We start from the raw sequence: 24,696 nt of genomic DNA, 5'->3' as shown, positions 1-24,696 counted from the left end.
GGGTTCCCTTGCTCAAATCCCTTCCTTCGGATGCCTTCGTTTCCCTCAGTCACGTCTGTGACTGATCCCAGCAGCCCAGTGACTCTCCTGTGTGGTGTGTGGAATCCAGCTGTGCATTTGGGGAAGGGAGATGGGGGACACATGGTAAACACGACCATAAGAGGCATCAGGAGTTTATTTTCATAAGTGATCTTTACAACTTTCCTGTTGTTCCTTGTTGCATCTTTTCCTCATGATCACTGTTCGTGTCTTTTCGACATGACATTTGCAGTGCTGCTTCTCCTCCTAACCTTGGGGAATTTCAGTCAGCTCTGTTGGGAGTGTTTTGTTTGTGTTCCATTGAGCTTCTGCAGGAAATCTCAGGTGGGTTTTTTTCTGCTCCCATGAACAGCCATGAATGGAAAGCATTTGCTACAAGGTGCCATTGAGTCAGCGTCACTCAGCTTTCTTTCCACGATTTTGAGAGCAACCTGGACTTTGCTTTACTTGTACCCACCAGTCTGTTTGGTGACACAATGAAGAAGCCAACTTCTACAGCTAATTAATAACTTTTACTCACTGTAGCAGCCATTCTGGCTCTTCTTTATGGCTCAGGAAAGGAGAGGGGAGTTACCACAATTAAAACAAGGAGGTAAGATTCAGCCAAGTCAGAAGTGCCTGATGTATTCATAGGATGGAGTTCTTGGGATGCTTGCACAGCCTGTTTGAGTTTATCTCTGACTGGGACATGTAGTCTTGGAGAAAGGAGCACGGCTCAGAAATGTGCTTCCACCTGAACTAACTTGGCTCATCGGTGCTGCAGGGCCCAGGTTGTGGTTTTGGGGTCAGTCCAGTTCCTATGTGTGTGAGCCAACATCCAGGCCTGACAAGGTCGTAGTGGTGAGGCACAGTGCAGCTGGAGCTCTTAGCCAGGCTGGTAATTCATCTGCAGAGCCAAGTCTAAACTACCAAGGTGTAATACAGAGCACTGTGTGGAGAACTATTCCAAATCATTTGCCAGGCAAAACTGTGACTGAGCAGCTGTCTGAAGTACTTTTGGGTTACAGTTGGTGTGTTGGCAATCTCCACCTGTCCTTTTGTGATTGCCTCTTCTCTCCATTTCTCTACAAAGAGGGTGTTTCTCCTGGGAGAGCCCCAGTGCAGAAACACTCCTGGCCTGGCAAAGATCTAGCTCAACACCTTCATGACATGCAGCTCAAAGTCAGCAGCAACCTTGTTCTTGCAGCCTTCAGCAAAAGGGAATGTTTGCTACTGCCTTTGGGAGTGCTGCTCTCAGAGCTAATTGAGAGTAGCAAGAATGGGTTTGTTCTGTAAGCAGTGTGGACTGGCCAATTTGATCCTGCCAAGAGGGCAGTGATGCTGCAGATCACAGAATCATAGAATGGTAGGGCTGGAAGGGACACCCAGGTGGAGTTACCCTGTGCTGTCTGTTGTTCCTCTGCACTGTGTGTCTGCACCTCTGTCACAGCTTGACAAGGGTGACAGGGCTCCTGGGGTCGGCGGTGCAGAAACAGAGAAGGGATGGACAGCCCATGTCCCAGAGAGTTTCAGTCTGCTGCAGGGCGAGAGGCTGCAGCTGGAGCTCAGCAGAAGGGGTGCTGGGGCAGATGCTGGGGCTGAGCTTGACCCAGCACACCAGCTGCCTGGCTCAGCGTTGCCAGAAATGGGGCCTCCAACGCACTGTAGCTTTTAGCTGACGTTTGACAGCTTCAGCTCACCTCATCTCCAAGTCAAGTTTAGGTTTTGTCTGTCGGGGTCTCCGTTCCTCAGGATACAGCTTTTCAATCATTGCATTGATTAGGAAGGCAGCCTTGCTTGGACTGATTGGGGTGAGGATGATGTCTGCTCCCACCCCACTGTAAATGCCTGTGACGCACACGGCACTGCCTGAGCTGGGTGTCTGCAGCCTCTCTGTGCTTGGGGAGGAAAGTCAACGGAGAGGACAGTGGTTGTGAGGCAGTGTGAGAGTGGGGACAGCTGCAGGGACAGTGTCAGCAGGGCTGTACAGCCAGAGTTACGACCAGCTGCCTTTTCCCAGCAGCAGTCGCCTCCCTGAGGGCTCGTTGGGGCTGTGCTGCAGGGCCTGGGCAGGGCAGCGTGCTGGAGCTCACAGAAGGAGATCAGAGCAGTCAAACAGGACTGGCATTCATGAAGCTCCTGACATCCCTCCTTGCTTCTCTGAGGAGCAAGGGCTCACTCGTTTCCCGATCGCTGTGTGAGCTGACACAGGCAGTACATGGGAACAGAGACGGAACCATGGAGCAAACTCACTCTTGCACCATCTGGGGCATCTCCAACTCAGTCTCTGGGCAGAGGCAGGAGAGGGGGGACTCAGCACCGTGGAGCTTGGTCCTAACAGTAGGAGAGAGAGAAGGCAAAGACCTGCGACCTGCTGCTGTCACCTGTACATCAGGGATTGCTGCCATTTCCCACTGTGATCTCTCCCAGGGCAGGGCAGGAATGGTGAGCGTGTCTGGCGGCTGCCTCCGAGTCCATCACAGGCCTGTGCTGCCCACGCAGGGATGTGCCATCTGCTGAGCACACAGAGCAAAACAGCCAGGAGCATCCTTGATAACTCCGGGTCCCTTGAGCATGTGCTGCGCTAAAGGGTAAAGGAATGTGGCAGAAGCCTCGTGTTCCAGCTTGTCCTCAGATGTCAGAGGGGCTGGGGGTGGCTGGGTTTAGGTTCTGGGCGATGCCCAACGTGACGCTGTTGCTCTGGTCACGTCCAGGTGCTCTGAGCTGTCACGGTTACGGCTGTACCAGCAGTGCCCGGCACACGCGGCTCAGCCGGCTGCAGGGGCTCACACGGCCACACTCGCAGCCTGCTGCTGCCCACTGAGACACTTGTACACCCAGCTTAACCAACGGTGCAGCTGATGGAAGCAGCAGCATCTGCAGCTGCTGGTGGGCTGCCGGGGAGCCCTGTCTGCCAAAGCACCCGCAGATGTTGAGAGCAGGAATAACGCGGGGTGAGGTCAGAAAAGCCACTCTGAGCTTTGCCAGTGAGCGTTCAGTACAACCAGAGCTGAGCCAAAGGCTTCCCCAGCGGGGAGAGAGCTTCAACTACGGGCAGATCTCAGCAGTCAGAGGCAGTCAGTGATGGAGTCTTCCCTGACTTACTCGCAAGGGTGTCTTCACTTCACAGCCCCCTTTCCTAAGCCTTTTTGTAGTATTTTTCCCTTCAAGGTGGAGCTTGAGTGGCTCTGGTCACACAGACCTTGACTGTCCTTGCTGTCAAAGTCTCCTGCTCCGCTTTTGAAGGCACAGGTTAAGGCAAATGCAGAGCACACGCTCAGTGAGGGGTGGTCGCTCCTCGGTGGCCTTTGGGATGGAGCTGTGTTTTGGTATTGGAATGAGCAAAGCTCACCCAAAGGACAGCATTTGGTCAGACTGGGCCCAGGGTGACAAGCCTACAGCTTATCAGTTCCATGTGCAGTTCCCTTCTTCTGCACTAAGCCATAGAAGCTGCCCACAGTCTCTGCTCCATGCCAGGCTCCGTGCAGGTTGCCCAGCGAACCGTGGATCCCTCACACACCAGCTGCACTCCTCCCTGGAACCCTCTCCAGTGTGACACGTTTCCTTCAGGTGTGAACGATGCTCTCCCATGAGCCCGGGGTTCACCTCTCAATTCCTGCCACTGCTGATTCCCGAGGCCGTGGCAAAGGAGGGGGAGCGCTGTGTGTGGTCACCTGTGGAGGGGGAGCACTTTGGGCCGTGCTGATGTCACAAGGGGAGTGTTCCAGAACCCACCCAGCGTTTGTGACCTCAGCTGGCCAGGGGCTATAAAGCCTCACAGCGGGACAGAGAAGGTCAGTTGGGCTGAGCTGCCCTCGAGGGAAGGCGGCTCCTTCACTCGCTCCTCACGCTCCTGATTTTCTCCTTGTTTGGTGCTGGCTTCTCTTCCATTCCTGTCCTCTTTCAAAGGTAATGATGATGGAACTTTCGGGACAGAGAAGAGCAGGTCCAGAGGGGATGAAGGCAGAGGCTGCTCCCGATCTCTGGCTGAGCTCTTGCAGCTCTCCAGGCTGGCCAGGGCTATGGGGAGAGTTGCTCTCAGCTGATTCCCATTTCTTTGCCAGTCCCTCGGGTAGGTGAGCAGAGGGGGTCAGGGTAGTGTGAGGCATTGGGCTCAGCCTGCAGTGATGGGAAGCTCCCCCTGACTGCTGCTGTAGGGAGAGGGACAGAGGGACAAAGTTCTTCAGGTAGTGGCCGACAGTCGGCCACTGCTGCACGCAGGGTGGGCAAGGGAGGGCTGGAGAGCCGCGGGGCTCGTGCCAGCCACGGGCAAGCAGCAGGTCCTCTTCAGAGAGGGTGACCTGCCGTGCAGTCTTTGCAAAGGGCCTTGGGAAAGGCAGTCAGCTGGAGTCCTGTGGAGTGTGGTGTGACCTCAGGTGTCCATCCCTGCATCTGCATCCCCCCAGCTTGGATCCCTCGTGGTGCCCCACACAGAATCCCCCTGGAACCAGCAGCTCTGTGACATCAGCGCCGAGGCCGAGGCTTTCCAGGCACTATCAGCACTACGGGCATCAGACACAGCGCTGGGGGTGACGTGCCCTTGGCTCTTGGAGCTGCGACGTGCCCTTGGCTCTTGGAGCTGCCACGTGCTGCCAGAGTGATGAAAGTTCTGATTGTCCTCATCCTGCTGGGCCTGTGCTGCTGGCCTGTGAGTGCCTCAGTGCAAAGCTGTGGGTAAGTGGCTCTGGGAGGGAGCTTGGGCAGAAAAGAGGAGACTGAGGAGGCATCTTATAAATAGTTACAAACATCGAAAGGGTGGGTGTCAGGAGGTTGGGGCAGCAGTTTTTTCTGTGAGGTGAGGGAGCCCTGGCCCACGCTGCCCAGGGAGGGTGTGGAGGCTCCTTCCTTGGAGGGCTTCAAGACCCTCCTGTGTGACCTGATCTAGGTGGGAGCTGCCTCTGCAGGGGGGTTGGACTGGATGATGTCTACAGGTCCCTTCCAACCCCCCACCATTCTGTGACTGTATGATTCGATATGATGGGCTTCATTGGTTCCCCATGGCAAAGCCACAGCTTCCCAAAGCCCAGGAGCTGGGAGCCGGGCTGCTGGCACCACTCATCTGCGGGGCGAAGGCAGAAGCCGGGGCGCAGGGTTCCCCGGCCCCGCTGTCCGTGCGCTGCCCGGTGGGGAGGGCAGACGGCTGCCCTGCAGCCCCAGCAGCAGCCAGCCCTCCAGCAGGACACTCGTGACTTTCTGGTGACAGGAGAAGCTGCGGGACCCGGCCCTTGGCTGAGCACCATGGGCCGTTGCGCGTCGTGGGCGGCAGCGATGCCTCCCCGGGAGCCTGGCCCTGGATCGTCAGCATCCAGCATCCCTGGGCAGTGGGCAGCGGGCACATCTGCGGAGGCTCCCTCATCCATCCCCGGTGGGTCCTCACCGCAGGACACTGCTTTGACAAGTACAGGTGAGCAGGAGCAGGGCAGGGCCGCGCCCCCAGCACTGGCAGAGTTCCCGTCCCGTGCTCGGCACAGGCTGGGCTGGTGCCGTTCCTGCAGCCCGGGGCTCGCGGGGCACCTGGCCTCTCCGTCGGCGAGCTGGAGGCAGGGAACTGCTGGGCTCCCTCTGAGCCCTCTGCTCCCCATCTGCCCCCCAGGAACGTCCCGACGTGGCGCATGGTGATCGGGGCCACCCGGCTGTCTGCGCTGGGCCCCGAGGCCCAAGTGCGCAAGAGCAAGCGGCTGCTGATCCACGAGAGCTACCGCAGCGACACCTCTGAGAACGACATCGCCCTGCTGGAGCTGGACGAGCCCGTGCAGTGCAGCGACTACGTGCAGCTGGCCTGTGTGACTCACTTCTCCGACGTGGTGGTGTCGCAGCTCACAGACTGCCGCGTCGCTGGCTGGGGCTACACCACGGAAGGCTGTGAGTGCCCCCGGGAAAGCGCCTGTGTGCCTGGGGCGAGCCTGGGGAGACGGCTCGGGCTGCCCGAGGGCCGGGCTCAGGCTGCAGGCAGGGGCCTGAGCTACCTCAGGCTGCCACGATGCTGAGGGGACTTTCCATGAGGAAAGGCTGCAGGACCTGGGATGGTTTTTTGAGCCCTGGCCCAGGCTGCCCAGGGAGGGCGTGGAGGCTCCGTCCTTGGAGGTCTTCCAAACCCTCCTGGACACGTTCCTGTGTGACCTGATCTAGAGGAATCTGCTTGAGCAGAGGGGTCAGACTAGATGATGTTTAGAGGTCCCTTCCAACCCCACCATCTGGGATTCTATGATTCTGAGCCATGGCCTAAAATCAGACAAGGGTCAAGTGCCTCTTTGGCAAGGTGCAAAGCCAAGGCTCAGGGAAGGGCTCTGCCCAGACAGGGGAGGGGAAGTGGCCCAAAGCTGCTGGGGGCTAATTCTTTGCCATGCTCACAGCTGCAGAAATATCCGACGTGCTGCAGGAGGCCAAGGTCCACCTCATCAATGTCAAGCTCTGCAACAGCAGAGAGTGGTACGGAGGGGCCGTGCACAGCTACAACCTGTGTGCTGGCTACCCGCGGGGCGGCATCGACACCTGCCAGGTAGGAGCAGCCACGGGCCAGCCCCGGCAGCACCCGCAGCCCTGGCCCACGTGGGGCTGCTGGGGCTCCCCAACACCCCCCTGACCCTGCTGGGGCTCCCCAACACCCCCCTCACACTTCTGGGGCTCCCCAACACCCCCCTCACACTGCTGGGGCTCCCCAACACCCCCCTGACCCTGCTGGGGCTCCCCAACACCCTCCTGACCTTGCTGAGGCTCCCCAACACCCCCTCACACTTCTGGGGCTCCCCAACACCCCCCTCACACTGCTGGGGCTCCCCAACACCCCCCTGACCCTGCTGGGGCTCCCCAACACCCCCCTCACCATGCCGGGACTCCCCAACACCCCCTCAGACTGCTGGGGTTTCCCAAGACCCTCCTCACTATGCTGGGACTCCCCAACACCACCCTCACTATGCTGGGGCTTCCCAACACCCCCCTCACACTGCTGGGGCTCCCCAACACCACCCTCACTATGCTGGGGCTTCCCAACACCCCCCTGATGCTGCTGGGGCTCCCCAACACCCCCCTCACACTGCTGGGGCTCCCCAACACCCCCCTGATGCTGCTGGGGCTTCCCAACACCCCTCTCACACTGCTGGGGCTCCCCAACACCCCCCTGACCCTGCTGGGGCTCCCCAACACCCCCCTTACCCTTCTGGGGCTTCCCAGCACCCCCCACATCCTCTGTCCTGTGCTGCAGGGTGACAGCGGGGGCCCGCTTGTCTGCAGAGCTCCACACGACAACTTCTTCTGGCTCGTGGGCCTGACCAGCTGGGGGAAAGGCTGTGCCAGACCAAAGCAGCCTGGGGTCTACACCTCCACCCAGCACTTCTTCAACTGGGTGCAGTCACGGATTCGCTCAGGAGGAAGTGCTGCGACACTCGCCCGGCCAAAGAGGCCATCACAAGGCTCAGCCCTGGCAACAGCAGCAGTGACTGAGTCCTGCTCATTCCCACTCCAGAAGCTGCTGGATTTCGTTAATTGGATCCAGCAGCTCCTGCAGTCTCTGCAGGGAAAAGTGGCTTAAGCAGCAGGACTCTGAGCACGGCTGGGTCCTGCCCCTCTCCTTCACTGGAGGTTCTCAGCAGTAGTGCTTAGGCAGTAGTCAGTAGATGCTGTAGCTGTAGCAGTGTCTTTGGACACAGTGTTGTTGGACTTTGTAAGATTTTATGTGTTTCCTGTTGTGTTTGACAGTTCATTGGCCTCTGCACCCGTGCTGCAGAAGTGCAGAACCTTTGAAATGGAGAGTTACTGACAGTGTTCATCAAAATTAAATGCAAAAGAAAAAGCAAAAAGCCCTGTAATAAGTGGTGGTCAAAATTGTTCTTGTTGAACAAATGGAGTAGGATTCAATTCTATTATGCATATTGTTGTAAGCAGTAACTGCGTTTGTGCAAGTTTGATTATGTTTGGTAAAACCTTGTAATAGTAGTTAAGCCAGCGCCCGGATGGTGCAACAGATAACAGAACTCCAGAGGCAGGAACGCCCAGCGACACCCAGTAACATCTTCCACCAACCTGGAGCTGGCAGATGCGTGTGGACAGCGCGTGGACACTGTCGACTGGCCAACCAGGAGCCAACTCGTCAGGGTGTCCCAGCGCGTGAACGAGTGGATAACATATACAAGCACATACGGAAAGTTGAGCGGTGTGCCGCTGGCGGAGCTGAGCTTCCCCCGGTCACCCAGCGCTGTTTTGCCTAATTACAGCTTGCTTTAATTTGTTGACTTTAATAAAATTGATTGATTGACTCAAAAACACGACTTTATTTATAACAGCCTGTTTTTCCACGTGTGAAAGTGCCCTGGTTTGGGCTGGGAGAGAGTGAATTCCCGTGGGGAGCCAGGAAGGGCGACAGCCTGGGCAGCTGACCCAGGCTGGCCAGCAGGAATTCGATCCCATCCTGACGTCATGCCCAGTACCCAGCTGGGGAGCAGCCGAAGGAGCTCTCTGATGGGGTCCCACTTTTCGGCTGCCGGTCCGGAGTGATTGGTCGGGTCGGCTCCCGGGTGCTGAGTGAGGGGTCTACAGAGCATGAAGCTTCAAAAGACTTGATCCCACTTCCTTATGCACAGAACTAGGAATAGGAATCACCTTCTGCATGGAGACAGTTTATCCCCAGAGCCTGCTGGAATCCTTCCACTGTGGGTAAGAATGGACAACGGCTTTTAGCAAGGACTGATTTTCATCTCCTGAGCCATCTAGTGAGTCACTGAGGGGAGCTGTTCAGTTTACACCGTGACATTTCCTTCTGGTTTTCAACAACTGGAGACATAATAAGCAAGGATTCCAGTGTCTTTCTGGTGTGTTTTATTAGTGTCAGCTTCACTGCTGCCAGCAGCACAACATAACTCAGTAGATTGGAAAAGGAGCAAGAGAAGAGTTACCCCTTTTTTCTTTGGTGAGAAACTGCACTTCAGCGTGATTTCTCACTACGTGCCACCATCCACCACTCACTGGTGGGACTAACCAGAACCTGAATTCCCAGACACCAGCTGACTGGGCCCCCATCACAGTGGCTACTTTGCAGATCACCACCAGTCTTTGCACTGGGGCAAAAATGTTTCTTGCTACACCCCATCACCATCAAAGCAGAACTCGGGATGGATGTTGGACCAGGATTTCACACCCTGGGGCAGCTGCAGCTGGCTCTGCTGGCGTTAGAAATGGGCTTGGTGCCCCAGTTAAAGCACCAACCTACACCCCCTGCACACTTCCAATGGCCTCCCCCAGCTCTGGGCTGAGTGTGGAGCTTCTCTCCAAGCTCAGCACACTCGGGAGTGCTGGTCACAGCAGGGACTGTGCCCACAGCCACACACAGTGTCCCTCATGCTGCAGCCCGTGCGTGGCCTCGGGCTCCATCGGTGCGGGCGGGCGCTGGGGCGGGAGAGGGACGGGGCAGCGGCGGCAGCTGCGAGCGCAGCCGGGAGCTGCCCCTGCGCTCAGGGCCCAAAGCGCCACGGGCAGCACCCAGCCCCTCCTGCCCCTGCACACAGCCTGCGCCTGAGGCCCAGCAGCCCCATGCTGAGGGTCCCACCCGCCTGCTGTGGCCACAGGAGCCCTCAGGCCCTGAGCCCCGGGGCAGCCCCGAGCCCAGAGGCAGGGCTGATTGCCTGGATCCCGTGGAGACATCTGGGTCCTGAGATCTTCCTGCTGTAGCCCCAGCACCGCTCAGGACTGTGGCTGGGAAGGGATGAGCGCTCCCTCCTGTTCCTGATGTGGGCAGGGAGGAAGGGCCCCTGCCTGGGCTGAGAGCCCACGGTGTCCGCTTGTCCAGCAGACCCAGGGCTCACCTGGGACAGTCTGTCAGCTTCCTTTGGTTTGATGCAGCGCTCAAGGGCATCACTAATCCCAGCCAGGGCACGGGCTGCGGCGACTAGAGCAAAGTGGCCTGCGCGGTGTCCCAGCTGCCTGCTGGCAGTAGCGACATTCGCTCCAGCCCGCCCCAAGATGGAGTAGCTGAACTGTAGGGAATGTTCAGCCTTACATTCTCCATGACTCAGACCAGAACGGCCTCATGCTGATGTTTCCCTGTGTTTCACATCACCATGGGGCTGCCCCTGATTCAGCTGTGGAGCTTGACGGGAGATGAGGTACGTGTGCGACATGCCCACTGCCGCAGCTCTGTCAGCGTCCAGGATTAGGGGCTTTCTCCTGTTCATGAGGAACTTGCTGACGTTTCCTGCTGGTGTTCTGATGTGCTTTTTTCTCACCTCCCTGTAGGTCAGACATTGTCCAAAAACACCCCTGGAAGCCAAGGGAACGTTAGAGAAGCTTTTCCATCACAAAGTGTCCCGTGTGAAGTTGTGGCTGCCGTTGCGTCAGTTGCAGATACGGCAGAGGAGAAGTCTGCCCCCCACTATGATGTATCGATGGCCTCTTTAAAACACACTGTTGAGAATGCTGTTCAGCGGGAATTAAGGCTACTGAATGCACCAGCCTAACTGGCCTTGCTGTTGGTAAAGCAGATGGAGCTGTGGAGGTGGTGGTCACGGGCCACAGCGCTGATGATGAGGCCGTTGGCCAGGAGGGCAGCCAGGGTGATGCACAAGGAGATGCCCAGGGAGATGCTCAGCAAGAGCCCAAAGTGCAGAGCTGCAGCTGCCGCCTGTCTGCAAAGGGCAGGAGGAGGAAGCGGGTGATGGAGATGCTGTTGGACATCTGCTGCCTCTGGGCATGGGGCACTTCTGGGGTTCTGGGCTTTGTCCAGCTCCTTCCCGTCACCACAACAGGGAGTGTTCTTGGATGTCAGAAGCCCTCAGCATTTCTGCTGCCCTGAGGGAGCACAGAGCGAGGGCTGCGAGGCCAGAGGATGGGCTGTGGGTGAGAGCAGAGCCAGGGCAGCCGGGCTGTGCCCCTGCCTGGTGCCCAGTGCCCTGTTCCTGCCCCTTTCTGCCCGTCCCCTGTGAGCCTGCACAGCCCCAGCCCCTGCTGAGAGCAGAGGGATCCCCCTCACACCACTCCGTGTCTCGCCCTTGCTCAAGCTCTCAGCCCCCCACGGCCAGCCAAGGGCACTGATGGCTCATTTCCCCCACCCAGCAGCACTGTCTGTGCCTCAGTGTGTCTGTGCTCTCTGTGGGGCACCGAGACAACACACAGCTCCCAGGCAGAGAACAGACAGGACATGGACAGAGCTGCTTGTGCCTGACCCAGAGGCTCCCTCAGGCCGCAGCCCCCTGTGAGGCCAAACCCCACAGGCCCAGCTGGTTGCCAGGCTCCGGCTGCCTCACATTTTTTGAGGGGAAAAAACTGTTTTGGGGTAAGAATCACTTCTTTGAGGTAAACTAAGTTGATCTGAGAGGGGAAAAATCCCTCTGAGGCAGGAAAAGCGCCTTTCTGAGAGGGAAAACCGCTTTTTGGGTGAAAATCGCTGCTTTGAGGAAAACTGAGTTGATCCGAGGCTTTGTGTGAGGGGAAAAAGCCACTTTGTGAGGGGGGCAGTCATGTTTTGAGGGGGAGAAGTGCTTTTTGGGGGAAAAATCACTGCTTTGAGGTAAATTAAGTTCATCTGACGGGGGGAGAAATCCCTTTGAGGCAGGAAAAGCACCTTTTTGAGGGGAAAAATTGCTTTTTTGGGGTGAAAATTGCTGCTTTGTGGCAAATGAAGTTGATCCCAGGCTTTATAGGAAGGAAAAAGACACTTTATGTAAGGGAAAGTCACATTTTGAGGGGAAAAAGCTCTGTTTAAGGGTAAAAAACGTTGCTTTGAGGTAAATTAAGTTCATCTCAAGGGTGAAAAGTCCCTTTGAGACGGGAAAAGCACAATTCTGAAGGGATAAACTGCTTTTCTGGGGTGAAAATCGCTGCTTTGAGGCAAATTAGGCTCATCTGAGGAGGAAAAGTTCCTTTCTGAGGGGGGAAAAATGATTTTTGGGGTGAAAATTGCTGCTTTGAGGCAGATTAGACTCACCTGAGGAGGGAAAAATCCCTTTGAAGCCGGAAAAGCACCTTTCTGACGAAAAAATCTGCTTTTTGGGGTGAAAATAGCTGATTTGAGGCAAATGAAGTTGATCCCAGGCTTTGTGTGAGAAAAAAAAAATCCAGTTTGTGTGGGGGAAAGTCACATTTTGAGGGGAAAAAAACTCTGGTTTAGGGTAAAAATCACTGCTTTGAGGCAAATTAAGTTCATCCGAGGGGAGAGAAATCCTTTTGAGGCGGGAAAATTGCCTTTTTGAGGGTAAAAACTGCTTTTTGGTGGGGGGGAATTACTGCTTTGAGGCAAAATTAGCTCATCTGAGGGGGAAAAGTGCCTTTTAAGGTTAAAATCAGTTTTTTACCGGGGAAATCACTGCTTTGAGGCAAACTGAGTTAATATGAGGGGAGAAAAGTCCCTTTAAGGAGGGAAAATTGCCTGAGGGGAAAAACTGCTTTTTGTGGTGAAAATCCCTGTTTTGAGGCAAATGAAGTTGATCCCAGGCTTTGTGTGAGGGAAAAAGCCACTTTATGTGGGGGAAAAGTCACATTTTGAGGGGAAAAAAACCTATCTTTTAGGGTAAAAATCACAGTCTTGAGACAAATTAAGTTCATCTGAGGGGGGAGGAATCCTTTTGAGGTGGGAAAAGTGCCTCTTTGAGGGGAAAAACCGCTTTTTTGGGTGAAAATCGCTGCTTTGAGGAAAACTGAGTTCATCTGAGGGGGGAAAAAAATCCCTTTAAGGCAGGAAAATCGCTGTTCTATGGGGAAAAACAGCTTTTTTTTTGGAAAATAGCTGCTTTGAGGCAAATTAAGTTAATCTGAGAGCGGAAAAATCCCTTTGAGGCGGGAAAAGCGCCTTTCTGAGGCAAAAACCACGGGTTTAGGGCAAAACCGCCGCTTTGAGGGCGAAAATGGGAATCATTTGAGGTATAAAACGAAGGTGTGAGGGGAAATTTAATCTCTGAGGGCAAAACGGTCCCTCTAAGGTCAACAACCCGCCGCTTTTTGGGGTAAAATGGAGCAATTTAAAGCATTCTCTCCGCGATCCTGCCAGCGCCGCGGCTCCCAACACGTTTCTCCGACTCCCTCTCGCGTCCCTCCTCCTCCCCGTGCCCCTCCCCGCTGTTCCTCGCCCTCGCTTTTGGCGTCAAAAGCCGCTTTTTCTCCGCCTCCTCCCTCCCCTCAGCCGGGCGGAAGCGGGAAAACGCGCGCTCGGCACAAAATGGCGGCCGCCTCTGTCCTCACCCAACATGGCGGCGCCCTCACAGCACCCGCCCCCTTCACCGTAACGGCGTCCGTACAACAGGGCGGCGTCCATTTGGGTGGGTTTTGGGCTTATTTTGGGGGATTTTGAGGTCATTTGAGGGGGGTCTGAGATCATGGGGAGACCCTCCCCGCCCCAATTCCCCTCCCAGCTTACCCCGAGGGACATTTTGGGGGCGGGAGGGGGAGTTATTGCACCATCAGGGGGATGGAGCCCCCCTAAACCCCACCTACCCCCCCAAAAAGTGGGTGGGCTTCGGCTTGACCATCCCCCACGCTCTTTTCCCCTCCTCCACCCTCCCTACGTCTTTGGGGGGTATCAGGGACAGCCCCCCATCATCCGGGGCGGGGTCTGAGGTGCCACAGGGAAGCAGAAACTCATGGAGAGAGGGGGGAGGTGAGTTGGGGCGGTCTTGGGGGCGTTTGGGGGGTGATCTGGGGTTGTTTGGGGTGGTCTGGGGACGTTTGAGGGGGTCTGTGGGGGTTTGGGGGGTTTTAGGGTCGATTGAGGGGATATGGGGTCACTTGGGGGGTTGGAGTCCTTTGGGGGGGATTGAGGTTATTTAGGGGGCTTTGGGATCATTTGGAGGGGTTTTGGGGTCATTTGGGAGGGCTTGGGGTGGTTTGGGGGGATATGGGGTCACTTGGGGGGCCTGGGGGGATTTGGGGTCGTTTGGGGGGTTGGGGATTATTTGGGGGAGGTTAGGGGGGAGTGTGGGTCGTTTGTGGGGATTTGGAGTCGTTTGAGGCAGTTTGGGGTTATTATGGGGGGTTTTGGGCTCATTTAGGTTGATTTGGGGGAGTTTTGGTCCATGTGGGGGCTCTGGGGTCATTTGGGGCATTTTGGGCTCATTTGCAGTAGTTTTGCGTCATTTGGAGGGGGTTGGGGCCATTTTGAGGGGTTTTGGGATCATTTGGGGGGTTTTGGGGCTCATTTGGAGGGAGTTGGGGTCATTTGGGGAGGTTTTGGACTCGTGGGGGGCTTTTGGGACCGTTTTGGGGTGTTTTGGGTCATTTGAGGAGGTTTCAGGTTCATTTAGGGGGGTTTGGGCCTCATTTGGGCTCATTTGGGGGGGTATGGGGCTCATTTGGGGGGGTCTTGGGCTCATTTGGGGGAGTTTTGGGTCATTTGGAGGGAGTTGGGGCCATTTTGAGGGGTTTTGGGATCATTTGGGGGCTTTTGGGGCTCATTTGGAGGGAGCTGGGGTCATTTGGGGAGGTTTTGTTCTCATGTGGGCGGGTTTTGGGACAATTTTGGGGTGTTTTGGGTCATCATAGGACGTTTAAGGTTCATTTAGGGGGGTTTGGGCCTCATTTGGGGGGATTTGGGGGGGTCTTGATCTCATTTGGGGGGGTCTTGATCTCATTTGGGGGGGTCTTGGGCTCATTTGGAGGGGTCTTAGGCTCATTTGGGGGAATTTGAGTCTTGGAGGGAGTTGGGGCCATTTTGAGGGGTTTTGGGATCATTTGGGGAGTTTTGGGTCTCATTTGGTGGTAGTTGGGGTCATTTGGGGAGGTTTTGGGCTCATGTGGGTGGCTTTTGGGACCATTTTGGGGGGTTTTGGGCCATTTGAGGAGGTTTCAAGCTCATTTAGGGAGGTTTGGGCCTCATTTGGGGGGGGTCTTGGGCTCATTTGGGGGTGTTTTGGGTCATTTGGAGGGGGTTGGGGCCATTTTGAGGGGTTTTGGGATCATTTGGGGAGTTTTGGGTCTCATTTGGTGGGAGTTGGGGTCATGTGGGGAGGTTTTGGGCTCATGTGGGGGGCTTTTGGGACCATTTTGGGGGGTTTTGGGTCATTTGATAAGGTTTCAGGTTCATTTAGGGGGGTTTGGGCCTCATTTGGGGGGATTTTGGGCTCATTTGGGGGGGTCTTGGGCTCATTTGGGGGAGTTTTGAGTCATTTGGAGGGAGCTGGGGCCATTTTGAGGGGTTTTGGGATCATTTGGGGGGTTTTGGGGCTCATTTGGAGGGAGTTGGGGTCATTTGGGGAGGTTTTGGGCTCATGTGGGGGGCTTTTGGGGCCATTTTGGGGGGTTTTGGGTTATTTGAGGAGGTTTCAGACTCATTTAGGGGGGTCTTGGGCTCATTTGGGGGAGTTTTGGGTTATTTGGGGGGAGTATGGGGCCATTTAGGGGAGTTTTGGGATCATTTGGGGAGGTTTTGGGCTCGTGGGGGCTTTTGGGGCCATTTCGGGGGGTTTTGGGTCATTTGAGGAGGTTTCAGGTTCATTTAGGCGGGTTTTGGGCTCATTTGGGGGGATTTTAGGCTCATTTGGAGGGGTTGGGGTTCATTTGGGGGCGTCTTGGGTCATTTGGGGAGGTTTGTGCCCTTTGCTTTTTGCCTCGTGGCTTGGGGGGTGGTGTTTTTTGGGGGGGGAGGAGACGTCCCCTTGCCATGATGCCCCAGGTGTAAGATATTGATGTTGCTTTTGCAGAATTAGAACTTAAGACAAGGAGTTTCGACTGCTGTCTGTGTCTGTGTGGTGTAAATCAGTGCACTGGCCATAGGACAGTTACCTGCTTGTTTGTAGTGTTAACTAGAGTTTTAAATCTCAGGCCTGTGGGGAATGGGTCATAATGTACAAAAACCAGCCATCCCCTGAGGGGATTGTAGGTGCCTGGAGAAGTTGTAAACCTTGGAGTACCTGATCAGTGGGGAAACAAGGGAGGGCCCCTGGATAGGGAATAAGGAGCCGAATGTTGTACCTGTCAGGTGTGCTGCTGGCTAGGACACCGCTCTTGCAAGAACGCTTCATACAAGTGCTTCCCTGCAGAGTCTGACCCGAGTCTTTCACGAGGAAGCTTGTTTTGTTTCTCACATAGATGTGCTGGTATCTCTTTTTATGTGTTAGAGGTGTTTATACTTGTTTAATCTCAACAGTGGTCAGTAGGGATGCAGCTAAAATCGAAACTGGAAGCTGTGCAACGTAATCTTAAATACAGTGCAGTATAGTGCTAGATTCTACTCAGTTCCACAAGGCATCAGGGAAAAGTCCCTTTCCCAGAATATAGCTAGGATAGCTAACCCCAACTGCCCAAGGGACGTTCCGTACCATAGGATGTTGTTCTCAGCAATAAAACCTGTGGGGAAGGAGGAGAAAAGGGGAAGCCAAATTCAATAAGTAGAGACGTTCCCAAGTCAGTGTTAATACACCCTGAAGCCTTCCAGGAGATGCATAAACATCTGGCAACCAATGGGAAACGATGTATTCCTCATTTTGCTTTGCTTCTACACCTAGCTTTTGTTTTGCCCCTTGTTTACCTATTTCACCCATCAACCTAGGAGTTTTCTCACTTTAATCCTTCCAGTTCTGTTAATCATCCCACTGCAGGAGAGTTAGGAAGCAGCTGTGTGGTGTTGAACTGGGATTAACCCCTAAGAGCAGGAGACCCAGATCAGAGGAGAGACTGGGATAAAACTGGTTACAAAGGCTAAGCAGAAAGCTATGACTCTATTATAAAGAAAGCAACTGTCCTGTAGACTCTTGAGCATGAAGAAAAGCCCATTGATGGGGTTTGTTGTGTGTTCTGTGTTTTCATACATAGTTCTTGAAAACAATAGGGAAGCCTTATGTCTCTGAACTTTACACAGTGTTTGGTTTAACAAACTGTTTAGATAATAGCAATACCTTTTAGATTGTATGTGCCATTAATTACAGTGCTGAAGAAACTCGAAAGCTGAGAAGTCATTTAATGACCTAATGACTTGAAGTTGAAAGCTGTTTTGCTTGTTGACATTCTGTATGCTCAGTATCCAGCCCCAGTACTTTTTAACGGGCCTCACTAAAAGATTAAGTTTCGGTTTTAGATTTGCTGCTCAGATAGCTTCTGCTCAAATAAAGGGATGTTTTTAAGTCTAATATTACCTGGTTTTGTTATCTACTCCTTGCCCTAGGTTGAAAGTCCGGGTTGCTTCTGGGTTCCTATGGAAGGATGTGAGCCTTACAGAGTCGATGAAATAGAATATAAAAACCTGACTGCTGCAATGAATCAGCTCTACCACACACCTTACAAAGATGTGGATGAGGTAAAACCAGTCACGGTAGAAGAAGGACAGGTAAAAGCACCGTTCTGTTGTGTAGATAGCAAGAGTCTTTGCATTGGTTTGGGGCTGAAGGATCCAGGATGCTTTTACAAAACAAAATTGTCATGTATAAAACCAGCTCATGGTATCAGTGTGAGTTGTGTCTTCCTATCTGTAACCTTCAGAACTGCATAAGTTGTAATGCCTGTGTTTTAAAAGCAAGTTGAGGCCGTATAATCAGTACTGTAGTCTCGCTTCTAAACAAACCTGAGTGTAATTCACTCCATTTAGAAGAACGTACGGTCTTGTTCTTTCTCTTTCAGGTTTGTGTGGTTTTCAGTGGAGAGCACAAGTGCTGGTGTAGAGCAGTTAAGTCAATCACACGCTGTACAGATCATTGTCAAACACAATGTTTCCTTGTGGATTATGCCAAATATATTTTTGTTAAGTCAGATAAGTGTGTGTTTGGATTATTTTGACAGTTTTTCATTAGTTGATGCATACAAATACTGCTGAAGGCTTCTTAAGATTGGTAGTAGCAAGGCTTTGGTTTAATTGAGGTGTGGCTCGAGTCCACGAGAAACTTCTAGCCATGTAACAGGCCATTGCAAGTGTGCATGCAAACCAGTCTTGTTCTGTGGATCTTTTCCCCACTGCAGTTTACTGGCTTGTTTGCTAAGAGCTGTCAGTCTGTCTTGACATACTGCAAAGAAAAAGAGTTTTTACAGGTTCCTAGTTGTAAATAAAACCACTGTGAACCTGCAGTTTCTGAAATCTTGAGAAATACGGTTTGCAGAATAACTGTTCTGAGTTTTTAGCTACATTTAAAGTTAGTTCCTCTAATAAAGTATGCAACTGTGAGTACAAGAAGCTTTACCATTTTTTTCGATGTTCTGCAAAATGAAGCTTATTTTAAAATAAATCTCAAGTTAAACAATGTTTTTTAAATTGGATGTATTGGAAACCAGGTTGACAATGCCCCAAGTTTAAAATATGTTCAACCAGAAGTAAATCTGAGGGGTTTTTTAATTGCGAAAGAAAGATTTAAACAGAATTGATAGATATCTGGATCTTAAAATCTTGCTGCACAAGGTGTTTTGCTGGTTGTGAAATGTCTCAGGTGAAATCAAGTGTAAAAGGTAAATTAACACTCTGGTGATAGCTTTACAAAGAATAAGTTATTTCTGGGAAAGTGAGTACAAATGCACATTAGTGTATTTATCAGGATTGCTTCTTGCTGGTATTAATGATACCTGGTTTCTCACAGCAGTAATTATTGTAGAGGGGAATAAATGGTGCCAGGTGCTATATGTAGTAGTAGTATGAGGGCTAAATGCCATGAAAATGCTTCAGATTTTATGGCAAAAGATCAGAAAGACTTTAAGTAAAGTCTAGTCTAAGAAGACTAGGATACCATAAAAAGTCTAAGTAAAGCCTAGGTAAAGTCTAGTCTGATCTAGGTGAAGCTGCTTCTGCAGGGGGGTTGGACTAGATGATGTCTAAAGGTCCCTTCCAACCCTGCCACTCTATGATTCTACAATTCTAAATAGGAAGTATGTTCATACCTGGAGCGAATCTATAGATTAATTGTTCCTGGTAGCACCTCTCTTGGAGAGAAAAATGATGGTTCCAGGATGTATGACAGTGGGAGCTAAACTTCTGGAAGAACTGTATTGTCAGACACCAGACAATGGAAGAATGTATATGAGACCAATGACTTTTGAAGAATAAAATCTACTTTGTAACAGGAGATTATTTCTGCTTTGTTTTTAAGCATTCAGGTGGCACTGGAAGCATTCATGTGGATCCCATATAGAGCAAAGAAATGTAGACTGTATCGCACACAGCCAGTGACACTGCATGTCAACTTCTGTGGAAGTACTGCAGGAACAGTGTAAGTAGAGTTTAATAAATGTGTTAGTAAGTTTCCTAAGCATGAAGTCTAGTTACATCATTTATTTTTAGAAGAGACTGTGTTTCAAGAAGAAGGTAGGAAATGGGGTTACAAAACCTGTTTCAGAAGAGCAGTTCTTAAACAGAACTGATTAGTGATTAATGAATGTTTCTTCCTTAGTGATTCCAGTTTTATTATTGACCTGTTTTAATCCTTTGTTATGTCTCATTGGTGCCTTTCTTAAGATTTATCATGACTTGAAGTAATCTCTTGACATGTATCCAAAGCTTTTTCCAAAGTTGTTAGTTTTTGTTGAGGTAGGATGGTTGGTTGTGTTTATTTTCCTAGAGCAGCTAAAAGATGGGATAATGCTGCTACTCAGTATTTTCTAAACCTTCTCAAAGGTAAATAAAACGTGCTGCCAAAATGGCCATTGGTATTTCTGTTTTGGGAAAAAGAAACCGTTGGAGAATTGTAGTACTTGTATTTTGTATTTATTTAAGAATGTTGTATGTTAAAAATACAGAAAGAAGCTACATTAGTGGTTTCTGTGTGGACTAAGGCAAAAACACTTGTGGAGCTGCATGTTGAGTACTGTGGGCTTCCATGCTGCATCAATTTTGACAGTTGACTAGAGGGTATCTGGCTCTTGGATGGGCTAAATAACGTAGGACTCATGTGACAGTTGTTTTGAACAATGAAGCCTTTCTGTCTATTTGACCTGAATCTTTGATTCAGCATCACAAATGTATTGTTGTAGTTTTGTATGGAGACGTCACAATCTGGCTTACGGATTTACCCTGTCAGTTGTTGTTTGACGAGGATGTAAGCAGCAGCTCAGAAGAGGAGTATCTTTGTTACACAAGTTAAAAAATAGATTGAGCTCTAAGCAGTCACTTTATTGTCCAGAACTGCTTTCTCTTTAATCTCTTCTTGTCTTTTCCCATACTTGAAGTTTCAGTGGGTCATCCAGTCTTTCTGTGATAGCTTTTGGTCTTACTAGAAAAGCAGCTCTTCACTGAGGTATCCTAATCTTGAGTTATATTCTTCTGCCTGAAAAACTGCCTGCCCATTTACTTACCTTTTATGTGGAGTTTTCTATACTTGTATTTGGGGAGGAGAGGATGAGTTTATGAAAATGAGAAAGGGTCTTTAGGCTGATCAACTCCCCAAGGTAACCAGTAAGCAATGCTTCTCGTGATTTACTTATTTTTTCCCCACACCCAGCTGTGTGTCACCATGCAGAGTAAAGGGAAAGGTTCCTATAGAAGCAGTAATAACACTGAATTTCCTTTCCCAGACTGTACCGTAAGCAGTGATAATTTTTTTTCATTGCTGGCACATCCTTAGTGTCTGCAGAAGCAGTGCTTCACAGTTGACTCGTGGACTTCATCAGCTGTGTTTGCTTGGATGAAGAGCCTAACTAAGCTATACACATGTACAAATAAAACTTCTTTCAAGAAGGGTAAAGGTCAAGCTTGGGAAGTATGCATTTGTACTACAGAATAGCTCATCTTTTAGACTCTGACAAAGATTTTTAGTGTAGAACTAGGACTAGTTTGTGTGTGGAAGTCATTAATCTGTTTTGTCTCTCAATTTTCCTTCAAAGACTAAGGAGAATATTTTTGTAACCCTTCTTATTGCCCTGTTACTTTCATATTTCATTTAAAAGTTACGACAGTTGTAGTAGCTTCTCTAAAGAGATCATGTACACATCTAATTGTGATTTCTGTTTCTGTCTGTGTCAAAAGGTGGAAGTGACAAATACTGATAATTTTGTATGGGTTTAATCTTTTTCCTTGTTCCTGTATTTATAACTCTGTTTAGCAGCTACCCAGACGACAGCCAAAGTATGTGCTGTAGAAGATACCACATCTGATGTTTTCCTTTATGTGACAATAAAAGCTGAAAAGGTAAGATATTTTTATCTCTACAAACCTCTTTGTGCACTCTGCTATAGAAGTTATAACTTTGTGACAAATTTAAGACCGAAGAGTGTTATTTGCAAGTGAATTTTGTAATTTGCCATATACAGTAGAAGTGCAATCATGAACTTATTAGAAGATTTATTTTCTAAATCTGTTGTTTGTGAACTTTGGAATGAATTCTGTGAGGTGGAAACTTGTGAACCGCTTTGGAAGGTATTGACAAGCAAATGAAGTCCCCCAAGTACTTCAGATGAACAACTATGTGAATTTACTGTACTCTTGTCCTTCTTTGTGATACACTTAAAGATATTTCAAGAAGGCAGTTGCATGGTGTTATGAAAATAAATACAAGTTCATATGTGCATAAGGCTGAGTTCCCAAACAGTTGGGAGAAAGGAAGAAAGCTCGTTGCACTTACCAAAGTGCGTAACTCCTGCTAAATCTCTGCTGCAGCTACTGTCAGACTTAAGCAGCTGCGTAGTAGACAAAAATAAATGTGTTTGAAAACTGCTGCCATTTGGAGTATTTTACCAAGACTTTTAACATTAGAGCTGTGGTCTTCACTGTAGACAATAACTTGGATTACATCTTAATTTGAATACCTTCTCTGTTCAGAATCACAGTTGGCAAGTGTCACTTCTCTCTGAGCCAGTAAGAACTTTGAAGTTGAATATTGTTTTTTCCTGCCAGGTTTGGATGCACTCTGAATCAAAGGGACATAAAACTAAGATAGTTTTTCTAAAAATGTTTAAAGCTGATAGAAAACTGAGCACAGAATTTTAGGCAAAAGCATGAAACTGGTAAGTAACACCTGTTTGGAGAACATAGAGGAAGATATGACCAACTTTCCTGCCCTGGAATGAGTACTCTTCAGAAAGCATTTGTACATACTGCATATGTCTTCCTGTTGTCTCCAGCTTCAAGTAAATTCTAAAGCAGTATGTGATGGTGACTTGCTTGTTGATTCTGGTCAGTCAAAGACTTGGCTTTTTTAGGTATGCATTAATGATGATCTCGTCTTAAGCAGCTTTGGTCATTTTGAGCAAGCTGAAGAGAATGCAGTGAGTTCAGCAGATTATCAGGAGACCCAAACATCATTAAATCTTGACTCTCTTCCAATGAAAGTTGTTAATCCTGCACTTGATTTGAGGACAGTGCTGCTCCAGCAGAAGGTATCAACAGATCCTGAAACAAGTGGGAACCGTGTGTGTTGGCAGCAATCATTCATGCAGTGCATCATTTGTCTTTAACTGGATATATTGAACTACTGTATCAGTTGGAATCCAACAAGTGGAACAAAAGGTATCCTAACAAACAATGCCTATGTATCAGACTGTACAAAGAGCAATCAAATCAGCAGATGCAGGAATATTCTAAAGCATTTTGTGCTTGATAAGACAAAGGGTGAGTTGCAGGGTCATTTGTTGATATGCTGAAAAGCATTAGATACTGTTGAAATAACTTGTAGCATTGATCAGTGATACCTTACTGTTTGATTTGAGTTTAGAGGGATTTCTCTACACAGAGGTAACTTGAATGTTTTCTGTGAGTTGTCTTGTTTAAAACAGACTTGAATCACTATAAATATCCTCTGTCCTTGTTCACTCGGTTCATTTGCATATCTTTATGTAAATACAACTGTCTTTTGGTTGTTCTCTTTGCCATTAGAAAATGAGACAAGCAGAGAAAGAAGTCAGTTGCAACCAACTGTAAAAACACTGGCCTTTCATAGATTCAGATAATCACAAACGTGTTTCTGCATCTTTTAAAATTGTCTTTCTAGATCTTGCTGTATCTGGTTCTGTTCATGAAAAGACATGACAAAGCTCCAACACAGATGACAGTGAAACTACCACATCTGTAAGTGTTAGATTTTCTATTCAAATGTCAGAATGAATTAAGTTAAGCATCTGTAAGGCAGATTAGGAATACTGTAGTCAGCTATCACGTCCTTTTCTGTAACAAATCTGGGACTAACTCTTGATCTAGTTGAACGTTGTCCTTCAAGTTTGTGGTTCTGGTGGTTTTGGTCTTTTAGATTGCAACGATGGACTTTGAACAGGTTGTGTCTCCTTTTGTGCTCACTTGCTCTAGTGCTGTGAAGATGTGTAGTGGTTTTGTGTGGCCAGCTTTTGGTAGTTGTTGGGGGAATACAGGGGCAGATTCTTCAAAGAAAGAGCTGCCAGAAGCTATAGCTTGAGCTGTGAACATGAACTGATTCTCCTGTGTGGTTGATGTTCTTGTTGCATGCTTGATTCTTAATGAAGAAAATTCGGTTAGGTAAGAAAACCACCTTGATCTCAGTAATCTTTTTTTTCTGAAATGTTGCTCTTAAACAGTATTTTACTGCCAGAAAAGGGTTTGTCTTTTCTTGAGAGATTGTCAAAACAATCCCAGGATTGCCTTTCAAGGAAAATCCAGCAGTTCACACAGACAGGTATGGTACAATATGTTACATATTTGAAACAATTGTGTAGCCAGATAATTAGGAGCTGCAGTATGTTTCCAGTTACTCTTCTTAGACAGCTAAAAGGGCAGAGGGTAAGACAAGATATGTGCACATGGTATTGGGGAAGGAGGCAATTAGAAGCTGCTGATACTTATCCAGACCACAGTAAAAATAGCAATTCTTTCTAAACAAGGCTGTGATGAGGCAGTACATTTCTGCACACTCAGCATATTCAGTTGCCTTCTTTTATTCTTAGTGTGATTAATAAAGTTTTCCAGCTGAATGAAATCTGACTGAGTTGACTTGTGCAAGGCTTTTATTATGCTGCAAATCACTTGCTGCATATGTAAACAACCTGAGGGGTGTTTTTAATTCAAGTTTTAACTGTTGCAAAGATACATTGTTTTATGTTTTTGCAACTTTAAGAAACCTTTTTCCAGCAGTCCCATCTGATTTTCTTCTGAAGTTGAGGAACCCACCAATTGTCTTGGTTAAAAAAACCTTCGGGTTATTTTCAGATACCTAAAAATTAATAGTAAATTTTACATCCAAAATGGTACTTTTTGATTTCTTCTTTCATATTTGAGGGGTTTTGTTGGCACAGGTGATACATCAGAGATATTTTGTAGGTGAACTGTTTCGTGCCATTTTAGAAATATTGGTGATATTTATCGATTACACTTTCCTTTTGCATTTACATTGAATTTAATATTTGTATATTTCTCAGGCTTCAGCAGTGCTTAAATTCTGATCCTTTGAAGACACATAGAACTGAAAATGAGCAACAGGTAATTCCAGGATATAACTTCCATTTAACCTCTGCAAACGTGTGTCATATATGTGGAAGATGTGGGTAGTGTCGAGGCTACAAGAGTGGTCTTTGTGGAGGGACTCTGTGGAGGGACATCAGGGACTGAATGCAGCCACATCAGCAACAAGACCAGACCAAAGGTCAGCAAGCCAGCAAAGTTGATGGTGCCTCTGTGAAAATATGAAGGGCAAAAAAAAATGCAGGGGAAGAGACAAAAAGAAAAAAAGCAAGAAACAGAGGCAATGGCCAAGTCAGGGGACAGTAGGAGTCTCAGCACTGTTCTGTGTGACGTGTGTGTGAGTTGTACTTCATTTGTGTTTACATTTCTTTGGCTAATTCTTCTCAAAAAAAATAGTTTTTAAGTTGGATGTAAGCTCAAACCCATCTACTAAG

At 49.6% G+C, this 24,696-nt stretch overlaps 1 protein-coding gene across 1 annotated transcript; it reads left to right on the top strand.

Annotated features, from left to right (window-relative positions):
• Positions 1-5,015: 5,015 nt before the first annotated feature.
• LOC133629212 (acrosin-like) lies at positions 5,016-17,585 on the top strand. Its single transcript, XM_062019871.1, has 8 exons — positions 5,016-5,125; positions 5,222-5,422; positions 5,612-5,880; positions 6,372-6,517; positions 7,220-7,360; positions 13,121-13,219; positions 17,093-17,254; positions 17,562-17,585. The coding sequence occupies exons 1-8, from the start codon at positions 5,016-5,018 to the stop codon at positions 17,583-17,585; spliced, it is 1,152 nt and encodes a 383-aa protein (XP_061875855.1).
• The last annotated feature ends 7,111 nt before the right edge of the window (positions 17,586-24,696 follow it).

This window comes from Colius striatus, unplaced genomic scaffold, assembly GCF_028858725.1.
Source record: "Colius striatus isolate bColStr4 unplaced genomic scaffold, bColStr4.1.hap1 scaffold_34, whole genome shotgun sequence".
In the NCBI taxonomy this organism is placed as follows: domain Eukaryota; kingdom Metazoa; phylum Chordata; class Aves; order Coliiformes; family Coliidae; genus Colius; species Colius striatus.
Note: the sequence above shows the minus strand (reverse complement) of the source record. Positions and strands in the feature narration are given on the sequence as shown.

Coding starts and splice junctions, on each gene's coding strand:
- LOC133629212 (XM_062019871.1), top strand. CDS start 5,016: ATGGCAAAGCCACAGCTTCCCAAAGCCCAGGAGCTGGGAGCCGGGCTG. Junction 5,881..6,371: donor GGGCTACACCACGGAAGGCT/GTGAGTGCCCCC, acceptor CCATGCTCACAG/CTGCAGAAATATCCGACGTG. Junction 17,255..17,561: donor TCACGGTAGAAGAAGGACAG/GTAAAAGCACCG, acceptor TGTGGTTTTCAG/TGGAGAGCACAAGTGCTGGT.